Source organism: Nansenia antarctica (assembly GCF_963989245.1).
Source record: "Nansenia antarctica genome assembly, chromosome: 3".
Lineage (NCBI taxonomy): Eukaryota > Metazoa > Chordata > Actinopteri > Argentiniformes > Microstomatidae > Nansenia > Nansenia antarctica.
Window position 1 is genome coordinate 79962009 of NC_137688.1, and position 22102 is coordinate 79984110.

Genomic DNA, 22102 nt, shown 5'->3' on the forward strand with positions numbered 1-22102 from the left:
TAAAAGCGCCTGCTAAATGGTTAAAATGTAAAATGTAATGTAAATGTTAATGTGCACTCACCGGCCACTTTATTAGGCACACCTTGCTAGTACTGGTTTGGACCCCCTCTTTTGCCTTCAGAACTGCCTTAATTCTTCGTGGCATAGATTCAACAAGGTGCTGGAAAGATTGTTATGTTATAACATCACACTGCAAAGAAAATATCCCCCACACCATTGCACCACCACCACCATTTTTGCCCAGAGAACTGCCGCTCACTGGATATTTTCTCTTTTTCTGACCATTCTCTGTTACCCCTAGAGATCCCAGTAGATCAGCACTTTCTGAAATACTCAAACCAGCCCGTCTGGCACCAACACCCACACCACGTTCAAAGTCACTTAAATCACCACTCTGATGCTGGTTTGAACTTCAGCAGATCGTCTTGACCATGTCTACATGCCTAAATGCAATGAGTTTCTGCCACATGATTGGCTGATTAAATATTTGCGTTAATTTGCAGTTGAAAAGGTGTACCTAATAAAGTGGCCCGGTGAGTGTATAACCGAGCACTGTCTTTTGTCATGTTGTTATAATGTCTTTTGTCATGTTGTTATAATGTCTTTTGTCATGTGTGTAATGGCTTCTGTGATGGGGCTGTCTTTTGTGATGTCTGAGATGTTTGTAATGAAATGAAGTGTTTGTAATGTCTTGTGTATTTCAGGAAGACTAGAGGTTGCTACGGCGCCAGTCTGAATAAAGAAACACTAATTTAGCAATGAACACTCACAACAAAGGGGACAAACATGAACCATGTGATGTTATTGAGAGAGTGTTCTCAGTAATACATTCCACTCTAAATAAAGGTTGCATTACCCTTCTGGGACGTATTGCCAGTTGCCCTTTTGTCCACTATGACAATGGGTTTTGTGTATTTATTTTCCCCTCATTGGATTCCATGGTACCGTGAGATGTGGACACCGGGCAGTGGGCACAACGTTGGCACAGTCATTGTAAACACAGTCAGATGTGTTCATCCAGCCTTCTCCTTGACTAAAAGCACGGTCAATGGGACAGGACTATTGAAAGTGCTAAAGTAGATTCATCTGGGGCAGAGGAAGCAGACCTCAGTGTTTATGTGTAGAATGTGATGCTGAGAAACAGTTTCACATGAGCGGTGTTCGTGTTCTCAATGGAAGGCAACGCACACGTCAAAGAAAACTACAAATCCCATAATTACACATCTTCATTTGAATGCAGGTTTAATGTAACAGTACATTTGGTTCAAATGCAGCACACTTTTATGGTTTTAGAAGGATAAGGATTGAGAGTAAAACATTTAAAATATCATTGACAAGCTGAACTTATAATATGAGAATACTTTTTGATATAGCTGCAATAAAATGGAACTAGTAGACGCTTGCAAACATGTGTTGTACAAAATACGTGTGCATTGATAAGCATTAAAACTATATTTCAGCATAGATTAAGTGCAGTAATATCTGATACTGTATGCTTTGGGATAATAATCTTTGAAGTGCAAAAAAATATATATTACAAATATTTCAAAAGGAAAAGCTATAAGACATCATACTTGTTTTGCTGACTTTATACATACATTTCAATGTGCTTTATGTTGAATAGACATGTGAACCACAGAGGCGTGAATGCAACAATGAGAAACAGGTTTTGACAGTGTTTCTCATTCTAGACGGAGCAGTGATACATGGAGGTTTAGAGAGTTATCTGTGGACAGCAACCGAAGCGCACCCTACTGCGTGTTACACAAGCTTGACAGTTTTTTTGTTTGATGGATGGTGACGCTGGACGGAGAAAGACAGCTCATTGGTCGTTGTCGTTGCAGTCTTTACACAGGATCTGGTCCCGGTCGGGGAAGAAGCCGGCGCCCACCAGAGAGACGGAGCACAGCGAGCACTTGAAGCATGGCTGGTGCCACTGCCGGTCCTCGAAAGACACGTACTTCCCCTCTCCGAACCCTGGAGGAGGAACGAAAAAGAAAAAAACACACTTGGGAATTTGATTATAGAAATATGTCTGCAATATGGCTTTTAACCTGACTGACTCTTCCTTTCGATGACAGGCGTGTTCTAAACAAGACGTTCTAACAACATTAAGATGGAACATTGGCGATGTTACGTTCCCTGGGTCATTCTATGGTTGGCTAGAGTAATCACACTGAAGATCTGCCAGTTCCCTTGTCTTCTGTGTTCTTCAATGTTCTAAACATAGCCAGGGGCTCTGCCAGCACGGCTCTGTCTCTGCTCTGCTCTGCCAGCACGGCTCTGTCTCTGCTCTGCTCTGCCAGGACTGCTCTGTCTCTGCTCTGCTCTGCTCTGAGCTACCCCGCCTCCCTATTCTCTCTGAAGACATACCCTGCCTCCCTATTCTCTCTGAAGACATACCCTCCCTCTCCATTCTCTCTGAAGACATACCCTCCCTCTCTACTCTCTCTGAAGACATACCCTGCCTCCCTATTCTCTCTGAAGACATACCCTGCCTCTCTATTCTCTCTGAAGACATACCCTGCCTCCCTATTCTCTCTGAAGACATACCCTCCCTCTCTATTCTCTCTGTAGACATACCCTCCCTCTCTATTCTCTCTGTAGACATACCCTCCCTCCCTATTCTCTCTGTAGACATACCCTGCCTCCCTATTCTCTCTGAAGACATACCCTCCCTCTCTATTCTCTCTGAAGACATACCCTCCCTCCCTCTCTATTCTCTCTGAAGACATACCCTCCCTCTCTATTCTCTCTGAAGACATACCCTGCCTCCCTATTCTCTCTGAAGACATACCCTCCCTCTCTATTCTCTCTGAAGACATACCCTGCCTCCCTATTCTCTCTGAAGACATACCCTCCCTCTCTATTCTCTCTGAAGACATACCCTGCCTCCCTATTCTCTCTGAAGACATACCCTCCCTCTCTATTCTCTCTGAAGACATACCCTGCCTCCCTATTCTCTCTGAAGACATACCCTCCCTCTCTATTCTCTCTGAAGACATACCCTGCCTCCCTATTCTCTCTGAAGACATACCCTCCCTCTCTATTCTCTCTGAAGACATACCCTCCCTCCCTATTCTCTCTGAAGACATACCCTGCCTCTCTATTCTCTCTGAAGACATACCCTGCCTCTCTATTCTCTCTGAAGACATACCCTCCCTCTCTATTCTCTCTGAAGACATACCCTCCCTCTCTATTCTCTCTGAAGACATACCCTCCCTCTCTACTCTCCACCCTCCTCTCTGAAGATATACCCTGCCTCTATTCTCCACCCTCCTCTCTGAAGAGTGCACACTCGTACACCCCCCTACATGGGGTTTAAAAGTGTCCGTGCCTATACTGCTCCTATGAGTTGAAATCCATGTGGGATAGAGCACACTTTCAAGTTGTTCTACTCGAAGGCCGTGAGAGTCTTCTGAAGTCTTCTAAGAGTCTGGGACACACAGGGATCGTTTCACCTCTAACGTGTACTGTCCCCTGTCAGCCCAGCCGCTCCAGTGGAAACGGGCGGAGGCAGCACTGACCTGTGATGGGCGTGTTGCAGGCGGCACACTTCTGGGCGTAGAGGTTGCTGAAGCACTTGACGCAGTAGGGGCTGTCCCCCTGGGAGGTGAAGGGCTGGCCGGCCAGGGGGGTCTTGCAGCCCGTGCACAGGAAACACTCCTTGTGCCACGTCTCGTCCTTGTAGGTCACGCCCCCTTTCGCCAGCGCCTACGGAACACAGAACACACCCCCGTCCATCATCCACCTCCACAACCTTCGGTGATCTCAATCCAATATTCCTCCAGTCTATTCTATTTGTTTACTTTCTATTCTATTCTATTGCTTTCTATTATTTTCTATTTGGTTCTATTCTATTCTACTCTATTGTATTGGAGGCAGACTGACAGTGAAAGGCTATTGTGTTGTTTTTTACTCTTTATGCCTTTGGCATAAATAGTGTATTGTGGCATAAGTACAGTGTTTTGTGGTGTGGTGATTGTGTTTTCCTGTCTGCTATGTTTAGTCTTTACTAGTCTTAAATTGGCCAACCTCCTACCAACTTCCCTCCATGGAAAAATACAGTATGATCCTATTGCATATCTCAGTGTCAACAACAGTGACATGGGACAGGACGTGTGTCACCTTTTTGCAGTGGCTGCATCGCGGGGCGAACTTGCCCTCGTAGCAGGGCACACAGTAGTAGTCCTGCTTGTCTGGGACGAAGGACTGAGCCCCGATGGGCTTCTCACACCCATGGCACATGAAGCAGTCCTCATGCCACGTAGAACCTCCATACTCCAACTTCTTGGAGCCTGCCAGGCGGTGAAAGAGGGAGAGAAAGAGAAAGAGAGAGGGAGAGAAAGAGAGAGAGAAAGAGAGAGAGAGAGAAAGAAGGGGGGGAGAAGGGAGGGGGTAGATAAGGGAGGGAGATGGAGAAGGGCAGGTGGAGGGGAATGAGAGAGAGAGGGGTGGTGGTGAGAAAAGAGAGATAAAGAGATAAAGAGGAGGGAGAAGACAGGTTTTTATTTCACTCCGTCTGTTTGAAGTGATCACCGGAGACCAAACGCTTGTTTACTTTATGCCATATCAGCCACTTGAATTCTGGACTTGAATGTCACATATCTCTGCGTTGCGTAATCTTCAAGTGCTCACACGCACAGCCGACATAGCCGAGCTGGATGACTCAGTAATAGCCTAACCTGTTTGTACACAGCACTCAATACGCCTCACCGTCATCTCTGCTCTGACACAACTATTCAGGCGTGGCATGCCAGAACAAATCACCTCAACGGGCATGCTTGGTTGCAAAATACGACGGTAGAACTCAAATGTCCTGGGCTTCACCATGTTACAGGCTTCATGTGGAATTGTTTTTGGTTTTGTTTCTGAGTGGGGCAGTCCCATTCCTATTTTTCTTTTTATTGGACAGACACAGTGAAGACAGACAGGACAGTAAGGAGGAGAAGGTTAGAGACGGCATGTCAGCAGGGCATGGGCCGGATTTGCATATGTGTGCACTGTAGACCGCGGTGCTAGACCACCGGACCACCCCAGGCCACTTCATGGGGAATTGTTGAATGCCTCGATATACGATGCAGTTTAGTTTTTTTCCTAATGTCTTGCGCAAACACACACTTCCCCCCAAGCACACCATAAAGTGTACCAAATAAGAGAGCCAGACACGGCAATGAAAACGAACATCAAATCTCTTAATCATTGCCCTTGTTTTTACCAGCTTAGGAACCAAACCACCTGGGGGCGGTCAGCCAGGGGAACGTACAATTGGCTGCTTTTTTCAGACGGGCGACGGGGGGAGGGGGGGACGGGGGGAGGGGGAGCGTAGCGTTAAACTGCGTTCCGCTGCTGAACAGTAACCCAGACTTAATAGCGGTTGGAGTTCTGGAGAAACAGGCAGAGAAATAAATAAACCTCACCCCCACCCCCTCCCACACCTCACCCCCACCCCCTCCCACACCTCACCCCCACCCTCACCCACACCTCACCCCCACCCACACCTCACCCCCACCCCCACCCCACCCCTCACCCCCACCCACACCCACACCTCACCCCCACCCACACCTCACCCCCACCCTCACCCACACCTCACCCACACCTCACCCCCACCCACACCTCACCCCCACCCCCACCTCACCCACACCCACACCTCACCCCCACCCACACCTCACCCCCACCCCCACCCACACGTCACCCCATCCCCAGCCCCACCTCACCCACACCCACACCTCACCCACACCCACACCTCACCCCCATCCCCACCTCACCCACACCCACACCTCACCCCCATCCCCACCTCACCCACACCCACACCTCACCCCCACCCCCACCCACACGTCACCCCATCCCCAGCCCCACCTCACCCCCACCCACACCTCACCCCCACCCACACCTCACCCCCACCCCACCCACACGTCACCCCCACCCCCACCCCCACCTCACCCCCACCCACACCTCACCCCCACCCCCACCTCACCCCCACCCACACCTCACCCCCACCCCCACCTCACCCCCACCCACACCTCACCCCCACCCACACCTCACCCCCACCCCCACCCACACATCACCCCCATCCCCACCCCCACCCACACGTCACCCCCATCCCCACCCCCACCTCACCCCCACCCACACCCACACCCACACCTCACCCCCACCTCACCCCCACACCTCACCCCCACCCACACCCACACCCACACCTCACCCCCACCCCCACCCACACCTCACCCCCACCCACACCCACACCCACACCTCACCCCCACCCCCACCCCCACCTCACCCCCACAACCGTATGGTTTTCAGTCACCTGACACCTGCTCCCTGTGGGGGCGAAGCCGCTCCGTCACAAAGGCCATCAGGCTGTCTTGAAAGGAGACAATCACACTGCCACATCTCGGCTGTTGCTGTCACACATCTCACCCTCTCTGCTGTCTCACCCTCTCTGCTGTCTCACCCTCTCTGCTGTCTCACCCTCTCTGCTGTCTCACCCTCTCTGCTGTCTCACCCTCTCTGCTGTCTCACCCTCTCTGCTGTCTCACCCTCTCTGCTGTCTCACCCTCTCTGCTGTCTCACCCTCTCTGCTGTCTCACCCTCTCTGCTGTCTCACCCTCTCTCTGTCTCACCCTCTCTCTGTCTCACCCTCTCTGTTGTCTCACCCTCTCTGTTGTCTCACCCTCTCTGTTGTCTCACCCTCTCTGCTGTCTCACCCTCTCTCTGTCTCACCCTCTCTGCTGTCTCACCCTCTCTGCTGTCTCACCCTCTCTGTTGTCTCACCCTCTCTGTTGTCTCACCTTCTCTGTTGTCTCACCCTCTCTGCTGTCTCACCCTCTCTGCTGTCTCACCCTCTCTGCTGTCTCACCCTCTCTGCTGTCTCACCCTCTCTGCTGTCTCACCCTCTCTCTGTCTCACCCTCTCTCTGTCTCACCCTCTCTGCTCAACACAAACTCATTAGCCTTTTTTTTTATGCTGGACTGGGTGTGTGAGCACTCTTACGCTACGTCCCACACCTGAGTGACACCTGCGTGACTGACTGAGACAGCGGGGACTCTCTCTCCCAGGTGAGACTCTCTCTCCCAGGTGGAGTGGTGGAATGAGGAGTGGTATCAAACACGTGTGCTTAGAGACCATTCCTTGTTCTTTTCCCGGCATTAGAATGAGCCTGTCCTCCGGTTTCTACCTCCACCTGCCTCCCCTGAAATACAGTATGATAGGTGACCCGTGGGTCAGACTCATGGTCAATGGCCAGGGGTTGGGTAAGTCAGAGTACCTGTAGCTGGTGTTGTACTGGTGTTGTACTGGTGGTGTACTGGTGTTGTACTGATGTTGTACTGGTGGTGTACTGGTGGTGTACTGGTGTTGTACTGGTGGTGTACTGGTGTTGTACTGGTGGTGTACTGGTGTTGTACTGGTGGTGTACTGGTGGTGTACTGGTGGTGTACTGGTGGTGTACTGGTGTTGTACTGGTGTTGTACTGGTGGTGTACTGGTGTTGTACTGGTGTTGTACTGGTGTTGTACTGGTGTTGTACTGGTGTTATACTGGTGTTGTACTGGTGTTGTACTGGTGTTGTACTGGTGTTGTACTGGTGTTGTACTGGTGTTGTACTGGTGTTGTACTGGTGTTGTACTGGTGTTGTACTGGTGTTGTACTGGTGTTGTACTGGTGGTGTACTGGTGTTGTATTGGTGGTGTACTGGTGTTGTACTGGTGGTGTACTGGTGTTGTACTGGTGTACTGGTGTTGTACTGGTGTTGTACTGGTGGTGTACTGGTGGTGTACTGGTGGTGTACTGGTGTTGTACTGGTGGTGTACTGGTGGTGTACTGATGGTGTACTGGTGGTGTACTGGTGGTGTACTGGTGTTGTACTGGTGTTGTACTGGTGGTGTACTGGTGTTGTACTGGTGTTGTACTGGTGTTGTACTGGTACCTGGCATGACGGTCTTGTCGCAGGCCACGCACTTGGAGGAGAACTCGTTACAGTAGCAGTCATTGCACACTAGCGCCTCCTCCTGGCTGGTGAAGGGCTCGTCCGCCAGGGAGCGGTCGCAGCGGAAACAACGGAAGCAGTGCTCATGGTAGTGCCTGTCCTCGTAGAACAGCTCCTGTAGGGAGGGCGGGAGGGGGGGAGAGAGGGAAGAGAAGGGGAGAGGAAGGCATAGGGGGAGGAATGGAAAGGATAGGGAGGAAAGGGAAGGAATGGAGGGAGGAAGGGATGGGGGAGGAAGGGATGAGGGAGGAAGGGATGGAGGGAGGGAAGGGAAGGGAAGGGGAGAGGAAGGGATGGGGGAAGGAATGGAAGAGATGGAGGAAGGAAGGGTGAGTCAGTGTGGAGAACAAGAGACATAGAGATGGAGACACCAGCAGACATGACATCTTTACCTGTCACTCTGACAAGGCGCTACATAGGATGTACTACACTTTGTTAACAAGACCGTTCCGCTGAATCATCAATATTAACCACATAAGTAAATATTGAAACAGCGTGCCGCAAATAGCATTTCTTACAAGTCCACTGCTTACGTTCCGGTTCAACTTTAGTGCAAGCAAACACTCCCCGTTAGCAAACATCACATGATTAATCGGTTGCAATAATATGTTCTGAGTCGCAATAATATGTTCTGAGTGAGAAAAAAATAAAATAAAAAATCTTGTGCGGGGTGCTTCGCGGAATCGGCGGAGGGAAAGTGACTATGAGAGATGAGAGCTGTGTGCCGTGCGCAGGAGGGAGGGAGGGAGGGAGGGAGGGAGGGAGGGAGGGAGGGAGGGAGGGAGGGAGGGCCAAAGCAAACAGGAGCTTCATTTACCGCCAGCCCCCTCAGAGGGAGTCCATTAATCAGGGGTCACCCTCGCCCCTGGGGCGTTTTAGGGTGTTCCTCTACGTGTTTTCTTCTTTTTTTTACGCTAACCACCACGCTAACCCTTCATGTCTGACGGAGCGGCTCGTTGGGGATTCCAGACGTCTCGGTGTTGCCAAGCAGCAGGAAAGTTATGTTTTCTAAGAATTCCAGCTGTTTCGAAGAATTCTTTTAGAAGTCGGTTTAATTGGACCGGTCGGGCCGATACACACACACACACACACGCACACACGCACAACACACACGCACAACACACACACGCGCATGCACACACACACGCACAACACACACACGCGCATGCACACACACACACACACACACACGCACAACACACACAAACATTCACACTCATGTCCTTACACACACACATAACATTTTATTACACTCTCTCTCACACACACACACAGACACACACACATGCGCATTTATGTACATACATGCACACAAACAAATGTTATTACACTCACCCACACACACACACACACACACACACACACACACACAAACATGCACACATAAAAACGTTCACAAACACAGAGAAGTGACAGATCAAAAATGACTACTGTCATTCAAACATAAGCATACAGGAAACACAAACCTTACCCCAATATACAAACTCTCTCTCTCTCACACACACACACACACACACACACACACACACACACACCCTCATGTCCCACCATGCTTACCCGGGCATTGTGTCCGATGAGCTCCTTGCACTCCTGGCAGGTGTTGGCATACAGGCGGTCGTAGCAGGGGATGCAGTGGGGGCTTTCCTCCACCTGGATGTACTTGCGTCCGTACAGAGACTCCTTGCAGTTCCCGCAGTCAAAACGCTCACTCATGATCAGGTCTGAGGTCTGTCCTGGTCCGCTGCCCTGAGAGCAGAGGAATCACAAACCACTGTCAGTGTGTGCTGGGTGAGGGAGGAAGGGGGCTGTGAACATGTGTGGGAGAAGGAAGGAGGGGAGGGAGGGAGGGGAGGGGGGAAGGGGGGAGGGGAGGGAGGGAGGGGAGGGAGGGGAGGGAGGGGAGGGAGGGAGGGAGGGTGGGAGGGAGGGAGGGGAGGGAGGGAGAGGAGGGAGGGGAGGAAGTAAATGAGCAAGAGAGAGAGAGAAAGAAGGAGAGAGTGAGGGTAGGAGAGAGAGAGGAACAGAGACGGGTGGTAGTAGGAAACAGGACTAATATAATATTAATATAGAGCTGCTGGTTGTAATGGGATTGAACTGTCGCACACAATCTGGAGGTTTGTTGTTGTTATGGTTAGGAGCGTTGGGATCTGTGATTAACAGGAAGCAGCTGAGCGGGAGAAGGGGAATGGGACAAGTTCCAACGCTCACAAAAACTCCTATTTCAAGAAGTGTTCAGTTCAAACAGAGGCACGGGACACGGTTCCAAACATTGACACAGAGACACAGTTTCAACCAAACAACAAGAGTGCAAAACAGCCGAGTATCATTTTCCATTTTGTAATGATATGGCTTCTTCTCTTATTTCATTGCTCCTCTCTCTCTCACTCCCAACAAGAGTGCACTCGTCATGCATTTCCCTGTCCTCCTCATTGTAAGAAAACCCCCTATGGCAGTTTTGGTGTCTGAAAAAAACAAAACACTAAACAATATTAATTGTAGAGTGCTGCGCTGTGGCACAGCCTTCTCCATTTCAAAGACCATTGCTGGGGTTGTTTTTTTTCCGTTCAATCTCCAGTTCTATTTCCAGGCCCCCTGATAGGCTTTCACCCCCGGGGGAACATTCTGGACTACGCTGACCAACGAGGTGATTGACATCTGGTTGGTGAAGAGGAAGGCCGAGGGTGGAAATGTGCCTGCAGGGTCTTCAGGCCGTACTGAGAGAGTAACTTCATCCTCTGAGAGAGTAACTTCCTCCTCTGAGAGAGTAACTTCCTCCTCTGAGAGAGTAACTTCCTCCTCTGAGAGAGTAACTTCATCCTCTGAAAGAGTAACTTCCTCCTCTGAGAGAGTAACTTCCTCCTCTGAGAGAGTAACTTCCTCCTCTGGCTGTCTGGACGCCGGGGGGAGTTGATGGGGTATGTGACCCCCCCAGGCCAGGTCCATGTGGAGGCTGGAGGAGGTAGAAATCGGAGGACAAGCTCATTTGCTAGCATCAGCCCAATAGAGCTCTCAGGTCTTCTGACGCTGGTTTTCTCTGTGTACCACATGTAGAAAAGAAGAGATTTGGTGAGGCTGCATTCTCATTTTATGCACCCAGATTGTGGAATGGTCTGCCAGTTTACATTAGGGATGCAACCTCAGCAAATATGTTCAAGTCAAGACTAAAAACCTTCTTTTAATATTGCCTTTAAATGACTAAATCATTAAATGATGATTATATAATGATTGGAGCACTTTGAGCTGCAACGCTTGCAGGAAAAGTGCTATACAAATAAAGGTTATTATTATTATTATGGTTATTATTATTTGTAATCCATGAAAGGGAATGAGGGATGGTCTGGAACAGACACACGTGTTTGATACGTTCCTCCTTCTGTCCCCTGCAATACAATGAGCCCCCGTCCTCCCATTTCTACCTCCGCTGGCCTCCCCTGGTACCCAGCAGCAGAGAGGAACGCTGGCCTCCCCTGGTACCCAGCAGCAGAGAGGCTGGGAAACAGGAGGCTGAGAGCTGCTCTCCTCTGGGACAGGAAAGGGCATGTTAGGAGACCATGCCATGGACTGGGTATGAACGGGGGGGGGGGGGGGGGGGGGGCACATAAGACTGGAATTACAATGACCGCAGAAAGTCTCCAGAGTTTAGGTATCGCAAGCTCAAGAAAACAATGTCAGGACCATGGCATTTCCAAACGCTGTCCAAACGCAGACACATAAATGTTTTCCTTGGCAAATGGTTTTTGTTTAGCTTCTCTTTTCTTTTCTTTTTTGTCGAGGCAGGGGGGGGGGGGGGTCTCTCTCGTTCGGGAGCAGAGGATATTCATACTTTGAAATGCTTTCAAAATGTCAGAGAGAGAAGGTGGGTGAGCAATGGCTGAGCAGCTGAGAGACTGAAACAGGCGGTTCTAATGAGGTGGTGAGGGGGGTGAGGTGGGGGGTGAGAGGGGAGGGGGAGGGGGGTGATACTCCCCGGGGGGGGGAGAGAGGGGATAAGCTCAACTCATGACGTGCGGGGCTCCGTGTCAGAGTGGTGACTGGACCCAGGGATGCTAACGACGCCTACAACCTCATTTCTCAGAAACGCTTCGCTAGGCCACGCCGACCGGCCTGATATAAAACAGAGGGGGCGGGAGAATCAAGCCTTGCTTCATGAAAGGAATTCCAACGAGCCGGTTGCATTTTTCTTTTCTTTTTTTGCATTTAATGCGCCGGAACACCACAAGTTATTTAGCATCTGGTCCATTTAGGGGGGGGGGGGGTCAGCACGAGAGTTCCATTCAAATGACGACACTCCATTATCATTTACTACAATTTAACCCCCGGGGAGGGTGGGGGTGGGGGTGGGGGGCCGCAATACATGGCAAACACAGAACAAAGGAGGACAACTTGCGAGAGGAACTATTCCGGTTCTCCCGACTCGAATCTGTCTGTTTTGTTGATAATCAAACAGCCGAAAAACCTCGTCTCTCCTCTGCAACATGTCACCCTGGCCGAGCGTTTTCAACATTCCGCTACATCCTCCCTGATAAGCCGACATAAGCCTAGAGAGAAGTCAACACTACACAAGGTCAACCGCACACAGACGGGCCGACACGGAACAGTCCGTCACACACACTCCTGTCTGTTTCTGTAAGTCTGCGTATTGTTAGGGCGAGGGAGATCAACATCAACTTGACTTCTCCTGTAAACATGTCTGAGAGGCCAGGGTCTGTTCTAGGGTCTGTTCTTGGGGTCTGTTCTAGGGTCTGTTCTAGGGTCTGTTCTAAGGTCTGTTCTAGGGTCTGTTCTAAGGTCTGTTCTAGGGTCTGTTCTAGGGTCTGTTCTAGGGTCTATTCTAGGGTCTGTTCTAGTGCATCCATCCCTTCTGACCACGGCTCTGGTGCAACAATGGCCTTCCTTCCTGACATAGTGCTCATTCTACACAGCCATCTCTCTCTCTCTTTCTCTCCCTCTCTCTCTCTCTCTCCCTCTTTCTCTCAGTCTCTCTTACTCTCTGTCTCTCTCCCCCCCTTCTCTCTCTCTCCCTCTCTCTCTCTCTCCGTCTCTCTCACTGTATCTCTCTTTCTGTCTCTGTCTCTCTCCCTCTCTCCCCCTCTCTCTCTCTCCCCCCCTCTCACTCTCTCTGTCTCTCCCCCTCTCCCTCTCTCTCTCCCTCTCTCCCCCTCTCTCTTTCTCTCCCTCTCTCTCTCTCCCTCTCTCTCTCTCTCCCTCTCTCTCCCTCCATCCCCCTCCCTCCCCCTCTCTCTCTCTTTCTCACTCTCTCTCTCTCTGTTTCTCTCTCCCTCTCTCCCCCCCTCACTCTCTCTCTCTCTCTCCCCCCCTCACTCTCTCTCTCTCTCTCCCCCACTCTCTCTCTCTATGTGAGCCTAGCCATCTGCAAATACATTCCTCTGTACAACAGCACAGCTGTAACAGTATGTTCAGGTTCTAAACATTGGGTTTTTATGAAAGCGCTACTAAGAAATCGAATAAAGTCAATTCATAAACGTTAATAGCCCCTGTCCAAGCGGCAAACCCCCGCCCGTAGTCCTGTGAAACCATTGAAATCTTTTTTGGGGGGTTTTACCCACGGAGCACGGATCATTCCCTCCTTTCATGCCTCTCTTTAATTCATCTCATGCTTGTGCTGTACAGGATATCCAGAACCTTCTACTGCAGCTACTGTACCAGACCCAGCTCTCCCACGCCGCAGGGCCTCCCCAGCTGTGGACCACGTCAGTGTGGAACCACCACCCATAATAATGTGCTTCATCATGATTATTATGACTGGTCATGTGACTCGGGGAGAACATGACCCCGGTCCAGAACAGAGTTTAAGGGAATGCCTCCAATGAGTAAGGAGAGCAGTCTGAAGAGAAAGAACGCACACACACACGAACGCACACACATACACACACACACACACACGTATGCACGTTCTCTCTCTCTCTCTTTCTCTCTCTACCCCTCTCTCTCTCTCTCTCTTTCCTCTGTCTCCCCCTCTCTCTCTCTCTCCCTCTCTCTCTCTCTCTCCCTCTCTCTCTCTGTCTCTCCCTCTCTCTCTCTCTTTCTCTCTCTGTCTGTCTCTCTCTCTCTGTCTCTCCCTCTCTCTCTCTCTCTCTCTCATGCCACCCATCTCAAAGCACATAAACGTATCTGCTGGTCCTGCTCTCATGGAGACACTCAGGCCAAACAGACCTCTACAGACCTCTACATCAACAGCCGTGTCGTTCTCTCCTAAAACACTGCTGTTCTAACTGTGTTATTTCACACCGGGGGAGGGGGAGGGGGAGGGGGGGGGCTGATGTATGTCTACCCTGGTGACAGATTAATCGAGAGTCGTCGGCCGTTCTTTGTACTGCGAGCCAGACAGAAACACTTTCCTCCTCTCCTCCTCTCCTCTCCTCCTCCTCTTCTCCTCCTCTTCTCCTCCTCTCCTCCTCTCTCTCCTCCTCTCTCTGTCCCTTCAAGGGTCTTCAAGTTGTTTTTTTCTATCAACCTGATATTTTCAGAGTCCAGAGTAGAGCCAGTTGGAAGCATCCGAGCCTCTCTCTGGCTCTGTTTATGTTCCCAGCGTAGGAAGCGTACCCACGCTTTACAGACCAGAATATTCCATGGTTGAACCCTTGTCACAGCACAGAGGGAGAGAAAGGCGCCTCTGTCTCCACAGCGGAACAGTCCTAGGCTAGGCTCTTAGCGTTAGCGTTAGTCATGTCTTCCTTGGACACCTGGGGCCTCATTTATAGAAAGTACTTTGGATCAAAAATTTGGAAATTTTGATCTTACCCGTGTCGTACATAGAAAACCACGTCCACGTAGTGATTTATACAATTTCAACTTGAGTCAATTTGACCGTGGAAACGATCGTAGCTCTACGTCAGGTATTGACTTGACGTACGCACATTACCTACTGGTTATGCGGAGTTATTACAGGCATGTGAGCCGCACTGCCTAGTGTAATTCATGCAAGTGGCTCGTAATAAAATTAACGATGTTGTTATCAGCCGAGAAAATGAGTTTAATTCAAGATTTAAAGGGAATTGATGTTTATGATTGTATTTCAGTCTTCCTTTATATCCCTCCGGAGCTGTCAAGGCAACGCCATCTCCCCTTCTCCCCTGGACAGTGTGTACGCCGATAATATGCAAGGAAGTTTTCCTGGATACATGGTGTACAGGTTTTTGCCCTTGCTTGCTTGCTTTGTGCCGGTGGTCCTGGCCTCCCCTGGGGGACCGCTGGGTACTGGTAAGCAAACTGGCTAGTAGTCGCTCTATTGGTAGAGGGCTGCAAGGGAATTTTTTCCTGGCTACATAGTATACAGGTTTTTTACTTTTGCCTGCTCGCGGCTCTGTCAGTATTGATTGATTGATTGACTGATTGACTGAACATTTTCATTGTGTGAAGCGCATTGAGTTGCATCTTGTAAGAAATGCGCTATACAAATAAAATTTGATTTGATTTGATTTGATTCAACATGCCTAATGCGCTAAATTATACTGGATATTTCTTCGTGTCTCCGGTGTCTGGGAGTGAGCAGACATATTTTCAATGTCACCTGATAAGAATAAGACCATTATATTATTACAGTATAAGCATATGCTGGTTAGTTGTCATCAGCACTCAAGTTGAGGGGGGATGAGGGGGGATGGCATCCCCCCTGAAATAAAAACGGTCAAAATCAACCCCCTTCTAAAACTGCCATCCCCCCTTTCCATCCCTTATGTCATTTTATCAATGGTATTACTGCTATTTCAACATTTAGTTTTGCGCATATTGAGTAAAATACTGTGGGCGAGGGGGGGGGGGGCACGCACTGACATTTTTACCAAGTCACTGACACTGAAGTCACTGACGCTGTGGGGATGCTAAAATTGTCCTCATATGATAAAATCCACCATCCCCCCTGATTTTCTTTTACAACTTGAGTACTGGTTGTCATGATCAAACGTTACAAATGCAACTTACCGAGAAGCCACCCTTCTCTGCCCTCTCCCGCTCACTTGGCTTAATTCAGCCGCTATAATTGAGCCGCTATCACAGGGCGTAAATACAACGCTCATTCTCAAGTATATTTGGTATTTATAGACTTAAGTACGTACACAATTTTGAACAAGCGCAGCCCGTTTTATAAATAATGCTTACGTCCGTTTAGAAAAATGTGCTTACGTTCAAGTACTTTTTTATAAATGAGGCCCCAGTAGTGTCTGTAATAGGCAATAATGGTTCATAAATGGTTAATACAAGTTATTAATGGGGGAGTGGCTGCCTAGTGGATAGTGAGTTGGAAATGGTGATCAGAAGGTTCAAATCCCACCTGGGAACACTACCACTAGTGTGCCCTTGAGTAAGGCACTTAGCCCTAAGTTACTCCAGGGAGACTGTCCCTATCATCTCTAAATGTAAGTCGCTTTGGATAAAAGCTTGTAATGTAATCAATAAAAACCATCAATATTCAGTTTGTTTGTTCAATCTGTTTCTCTGTAATGTGTTAGGACAGTGCGATCTGACTCTCAATCTCACCTAGGAAACCGAAAACACTATTCGTTGAAACGTGATACTTGTTTTCGTGATACTACACTTTTACAGAATAAACTGAACCAAAATGTGTATTTCTTTTTTTTAATTTTTGTAATTTGTAAAATAATATAGAATATACTATATTTATTTATCCAATTAGGATTTGTACTTGATTAGTTGAATCAGGTGTGCTGGTGGTGGAACAGATCAATATGTGGAGCGGCTGGGGTTCGATGAGGAGAGGGTTGAGAACCACTGTTTTAAAGTGAAAAAGTGACTTAAGCCATTATTTTAAAGTGAAAAAGTGATTAATTAATTTCAGAAGGTGACGATATGTTGACATGGGTATGATAATGAATATGAGGTTATGGTGACATGTCCCTTTAAAGTATGTGCCTTGCTTCACACTGTTACAGTATCGGACACGCTTTACATGAAGTTGCCCTCTGATACCTCTGTCGTCACTCTGGAACAATAAGATCATTCCATATTTCCATGGTATCGAGAGTTAAGGAACATTTCTTATTCAGCATGTTAATACAATGTTGTTACTATAGTAATTACTTTACCAGCTCAGTGGCCTTGCGGTTAGAGTGAGTTCGATCCCCGGCCGAGTCGTACCAAAGACTATATAAATGGTACCTGATGCCTCCCTGCTTGGCACTCAGCATTAAGGGTTGGATTGGGGGTAAGATCCTGCGACATACCAGCGTCATGTCCAGGGGGTGTACTTGTACATCAAGCTGCCTCACGCTACGGAAACAGGAGATGCACTATGGGCCATTAGGCTCGAGAACCATCGGTTCTCAACATTACTTACTATAGTAATTACAGGGTTCCTACAAAGATAAAGACGACTAGGCCCTGAACACAGCAAAGACCTAAGTTCTGGGCCCTGGACAGTCTGGACGGATTGTATGGCAGCTGCTGGACTGAAAAAATCAGGTGTAGTGCTGAGGCACAAACATGTACATTTCAAGCCTGCAAACTGTGACACTTTAAATAACGTGAAACAATACTATTGTGCAATATGACAACCCTAGTCGTCTATCTGTACAGTATAGTACAGTGGATTGTGCACATAGCCTTTATTTATGTAAACCAGCTCCTTCCCTTCTTGTGATTTTTTTAAAAGTGTTTTTTTTCTTCCCTTTCCTAACACCAGGGGAGCCACCCCTCCTAAATGTCGTTGTTTGGTACCTGTACTGTAGCAATGACAATAAAGTCCATTCATTCATTCAAGATATGGAGACCACGGTAAAGAAAGGCTGTTGACTCCAGTCATAACCCATCAAATATAAGAGAGCTTGGACTGACAATCAGGGCTTCATCTAGTACAGTGAAACCATGAAACTGCACATAGTTTAGGTAGTGATTGAAAGGGTGTTAAATGTCTTTTAACAACCACCCCACTTACTTTAATATGGCCCATGTTCCATGTTGTTGTTGTTCCACTAAAATCCAGAACAGTAACATTTTGTTTGACTTTTTCAGATTGCAGGAGAGACGGATATGAATAGGCTCACATGGCTGGTTAGAAACACAGGCAGAGCCCCTGTAGCAAGACTATGTACACGCTCCTGGTGTAGGGGCCTAAATTCTGAAAGAAAAAAGGAAAGGCTTGTCGCTTATGGCCATGGGGATGACTGCTTTCTCTCTTTTATCCCAGTACAAAGAGACCCAATGTGGGGTGATTTCCTGCTGGGTCACAAGGGTCCTTTAGCCATGCACGCACACCAAAAACCAACACCCATTTGCATTTGTTGTCTTTGATGGGAGTTCTCATCAAGTTGATTTGAAGACGTTCTGTTTCAGCATTCCAAATGGTTCTGTTTCAGCATTCCAAATGGGATGTTTTGAGACATCGAGTCCACAAAACATCTTGTTTTTGTGTTACTTCAATGTCAACCAAGCCTAACATTCCTTCACCCATGTCCATCTGAAGTTCTAAAGAAACTGCACTGGGTAACACTTGGTGTAAAAGAGTGTTTCAATTCAAAACCATTGAAGTATGAATCGAATCCTCACTTTAATCTGAAGGTAATTACAACGATGATAAGTGTCTCCACCTGTTCGTAGAGTACTAATTACTAATTACTTTAACATTTAAGTAGAAAGCCAGAGCCTGTGGTCTCTCACCTGCCCATTGAGGAGCTATAAACTCAGCATTAATGAGGGGTTACATGCTTGACTGTGTTTAGCTTGGATCTCCAGCTGGCTGTTTACCGTGTATATATAGAGAACAATGCAACCCCAAGCTGAAAGCCTCCTCAGAAAGCAGTGTCCTGCGCCTCCGCAGTTTACCAAACAAAGGCCCCCGTCTGACAACAGAGACATAAGTCGTGCTCCGGCTTTCTTCCCTCTGTGCGTACAGCATACCAGAACAAACAGAAGAGAACGCTGGAGCATGTACTGGTGACAGAAGCCAACCTGGTCCAGATTGGATTGTATGCTGCTGTGCTCAAACTGCTGTGCAATGGGACCTTTACTCTCCATTCTTGCATCCCTAAATTATAACGAGAGTAAGAAAGACAAGAGAAGTCACGAGAATCCTCTTGAGCACGTACGTGTAGTGAGTTACTTTTGGCAACGTGATGTTTCATTTGGATTCTTCTTACAGTGGGAATTTGACCGAACGCATAAATAAACAAAGTTGGCCTGATCTGCAACAATCAGTCATTATCCAAAAACAAATATGTGTGTAAACATATTTTCCCATGGGCTGCTGCTAGCCAGTGGTCAGTGGAGCATATTGCCCCAGGGGCCCCGTGGTGTTAATGATATCAACCCTGTTTGTTTTCCCAGATTGCAGGGAGCTCCTGAGGGCTGCCGCCTCTCGTACACGTACACGTCCACTGGAAGATTTATTAGTTTCATTCAGAGTAACATCTTCATATGGAAGCAGGTAGGACATACAGAGACGTCCATACTGGAGAGTAGCTGTCTTCTGAACCATCGCAGCAACGCAACACACAAGAGGAGGGAGTTGAGGAGGGAGTACATATTGTGGGTTTTCTGGGCACAATGAATGAAACATGTTTATGGATTGACCTAAACTGGTTAGTGAATACCAAAACGTGGCAGGACCAAAAGAGAGAGAAAGGGGGGGGGGGGGGGGGCGGGGGGCAGGGGACAGGAGTTGACGGACAGTCGATGAAAAATCTGATCAGAGCACTCAACAACATCCCAGCTCCTTCATCAACTCAAATCTTCCACTGCTGCCCTCAATGGAGGAACAAGTCACAATTCTACTATGAAGCAGTGAGGAGATGGAAACTGGTGGTGGTGGTGTTGGTGGTGGTGGTGTTGGTGGTGACACTGAATCATAAAGTGGTATGGGCCTAGTCTAACCACTCTACTGAGAGAGAGCTGTCCGTCTCCTCGCTGTTAACCAACGCCTGGCTCCGCACCAATCACTGTACATAGCCCCAACCTCCGAGAAGAATGTCAGAGGAATGTGACTGTGGTCAAAACGTGGCAGAATTATGTGGCTTCGGAAAAAAAAGCAAACAAAATGCATTTTTCCTCCACTCTCTGTTCAACACAAAAAAAGAAGAGGCAAATTCCTCTTTCTCTAAAAATAATGAGGGAGTTCCAGGGATGCTGCTTACTCACAGGCAAAGGCTCCTTACAATGAGCCAATTGTGGAAACAATCAAATTGTTTTTGTTCATTTATCCCAAACTGAATGTGACTTCATGTTACGTGTAAAAAGCTGCTGAATACATGTGGAAACTATTCTGCTCGGTGCCAATGATGTTGAGTGTCTGGAACAAACTATTTGCGAAAAGTAGTAAAAGAAATGACATCACTCTTGACGCCTTGGGACAGTTTAAATAGAGGGCTGCGTACTAGGCTAATACTTACCCCGGTAATAGTTCCTGTACTGCTGATAAGACCTACTAAATCATCCAAAAGTGAACTGTTTACAATTTCAATGTTATCCTCTTCCAAATGATGCAATATACCTTTCCTCACCATTCCTCTGACCATCAATCTCTAAGTTTGAGTGAGCAAATACAGTTTGTCACACATAGCTGTGCTACTTCCACATGAAAGTGTCAGAATTCATGTCATTCAACCAGAGAGAAGAGAACTCCACCAACGAGGGGCAGCTGTTTGAGAAGGGGCCCATCTCCTCAAAGGCCTCCTTGTTCTTCGCTCCATAAATCCTCCCAAATCCAGGGTCTGCAGGCCTTGTTGTGGTCTCCGGTATCAGTCCTACCTGTTACCAAGGGTCTGCAGGCCTTGTTGTGGTCTTTGCATAAGTCCCTTCTAACACAAACCACAACCCCCCAACATCCACAGTTTCCTCATTCTAAAGAAAAACTACATCCTAACAATGTATCCTGTCTGTTTAGAGAGGAGCCAGATGTATAAAAAAAACTTTGCGTCAGGATGTAAATGGCCTATCATTCTGCAGCTGAGAGAAAAACATCAGGAGGAGAGGGGAGTATTGAATAGAGAGAGAGAGAGAGAGAGAGAGAGAGAGAGAGAGAGAGAGAGAGAGAGACAGAGAGAGAGAGAGAGAGAGAGAGAGAGGGAGAGAGACAGAGAGACAGAGAGAGAGAGACAGAGAGAGAGAGAGAGACAGAGAGAGAGAGACAGAGAGAGAGACAGAGAGAGAGAGAGACACAGAGAGAGACACAGAGAGAGAGAGAGAGAGACAGAGAGAGAGAGAGAGACAGAGAGAGAGAGAGAGAGAGAGAGAGAGAGAGAGAGAGAGAGCAGGAAGACACAAATCCCATACACTGGTGCCTGAACAAAAACACATATTGCTTTTGTTATAAAATAACCAAATGTTCCTCCTTATTGCCTCTGTGTGTCTGCTGTATATGCTTAATCCTTCTGTCAGCGAGGTTCAGTATGTGTACCTAGTCCAGTCCCCCAGTGCAATTACATCATAAAAGAGTAATTACAGTTTATAATGTAACTTGCAGCATTGGACAAAAGACAGTTTGGTTTGGCATCACAAGACAAGCATGACTGTCTGTCACAACAGGTGTGACGCGAGAGACTAGAAGGATTTCTTTTAAACAAAATAGTTGCCATGCAAGTTACCTTTCTCAATGTATGAAGGGAAACTATTCTACGAGACTCAACGTTCAACGTTGCCATTATTTCAAGGATACTTTTACTATATTTTAATTCGTGACGTTAGAATTATAAGGTTCTATCTCCATTTTTGTCAACATTGAGTTTTTTTACATAATCTGATCCATTAGGTGTTTATTAATGCCTGTGTGGTGTTATTTTAAAAATGTTGACATTTTTGAGTTAGTAATTAATAAAATACAAAGGTTCCATCTCACAGAACATAATGGAATGTAAAAACTTTGACGCTCAATATCTCTGAACTGCCCTAAACGGAGATAGAACCTTATCATTCTAAACGGAGATAGAACCTTCTCATTCTAAACGGAGATAGAACCTTCTCATTCTAAACGGAGATAGAACCGTATCATTCTAAACGGAGATAGAACCTTCTCATTCTAAACGGAGATAGAACAGTATCATTCTAAACTCACGAAGAGGCTAGTGAAAACTTACCTCCAGCTGTTCTTATTGTCTGTTCGTCTTCGGCAAAACTTTGCGAAACGCACAGTAGTCCGTCCGTGTCAGTAGTC

The 22102-nt window shown here is 47.8% G+C and overlaps 3 protein-coding genes across 3 annotated transcripts in view; 1 reads left to right on the top strand and 2 right to left on the bottom strand.

Moving 5' to 3' along the window:
• The window catches only part of LOC308152590 (condensin-2 complex subunit H2-like), a 245647-nt gene that overhangs the window by 23160 nt on the left and 200385 nt on the right, over positions 1–22102 (bottom strand). The window lies entirely within an intron of this gene.
• Positions 1823–22095, bottom strand: LOC308152171 (four and a half LIM domains protein 3-like; the record flags this gene model as incomplete). Its single annotated transcript, XM_080525091.1, has 6 exons — positions 22026–22095; positions 9541–9729; positions 7924–8098; positions 4129–4298; positions 3528–3714; positions 1823–1977 (listed from the first exon to the last, which is right to left on the bottom strand). The coding sequence occupies exons 2-6, from the start codon at positions 9694–9696 to the stop codon at positions 1823–1825; spliced, it is 843 nt and encodes a 280-aa protein (XP_080381217.1). The 5' UTR covers positions 9697–9729; positions 22026–22095.
• The window catches only part of LOC308153170 (protein SCO2 homolog, mitochondrial-like), a gene marked incomplete at both ends in the record, with an annotated part of 188016 nt that continues 176304 nt past the window's right edge, over positions 10391–22102 (top strand). Inside the window, 3 exons of the mRNA XM_080526258.1 lie at positions 10391–10414; positions 10583–10705; positions 13615–13698. Coding sequence (XP_080382384.1) covers positions 10391–10414; positions 10583–10705; positions 13615–13698 — 231 coding nt within the window. The remainder of the gene's footprint in view (positions 10415–10582; positions 10706–13614; positions 13699–22102) is intronic.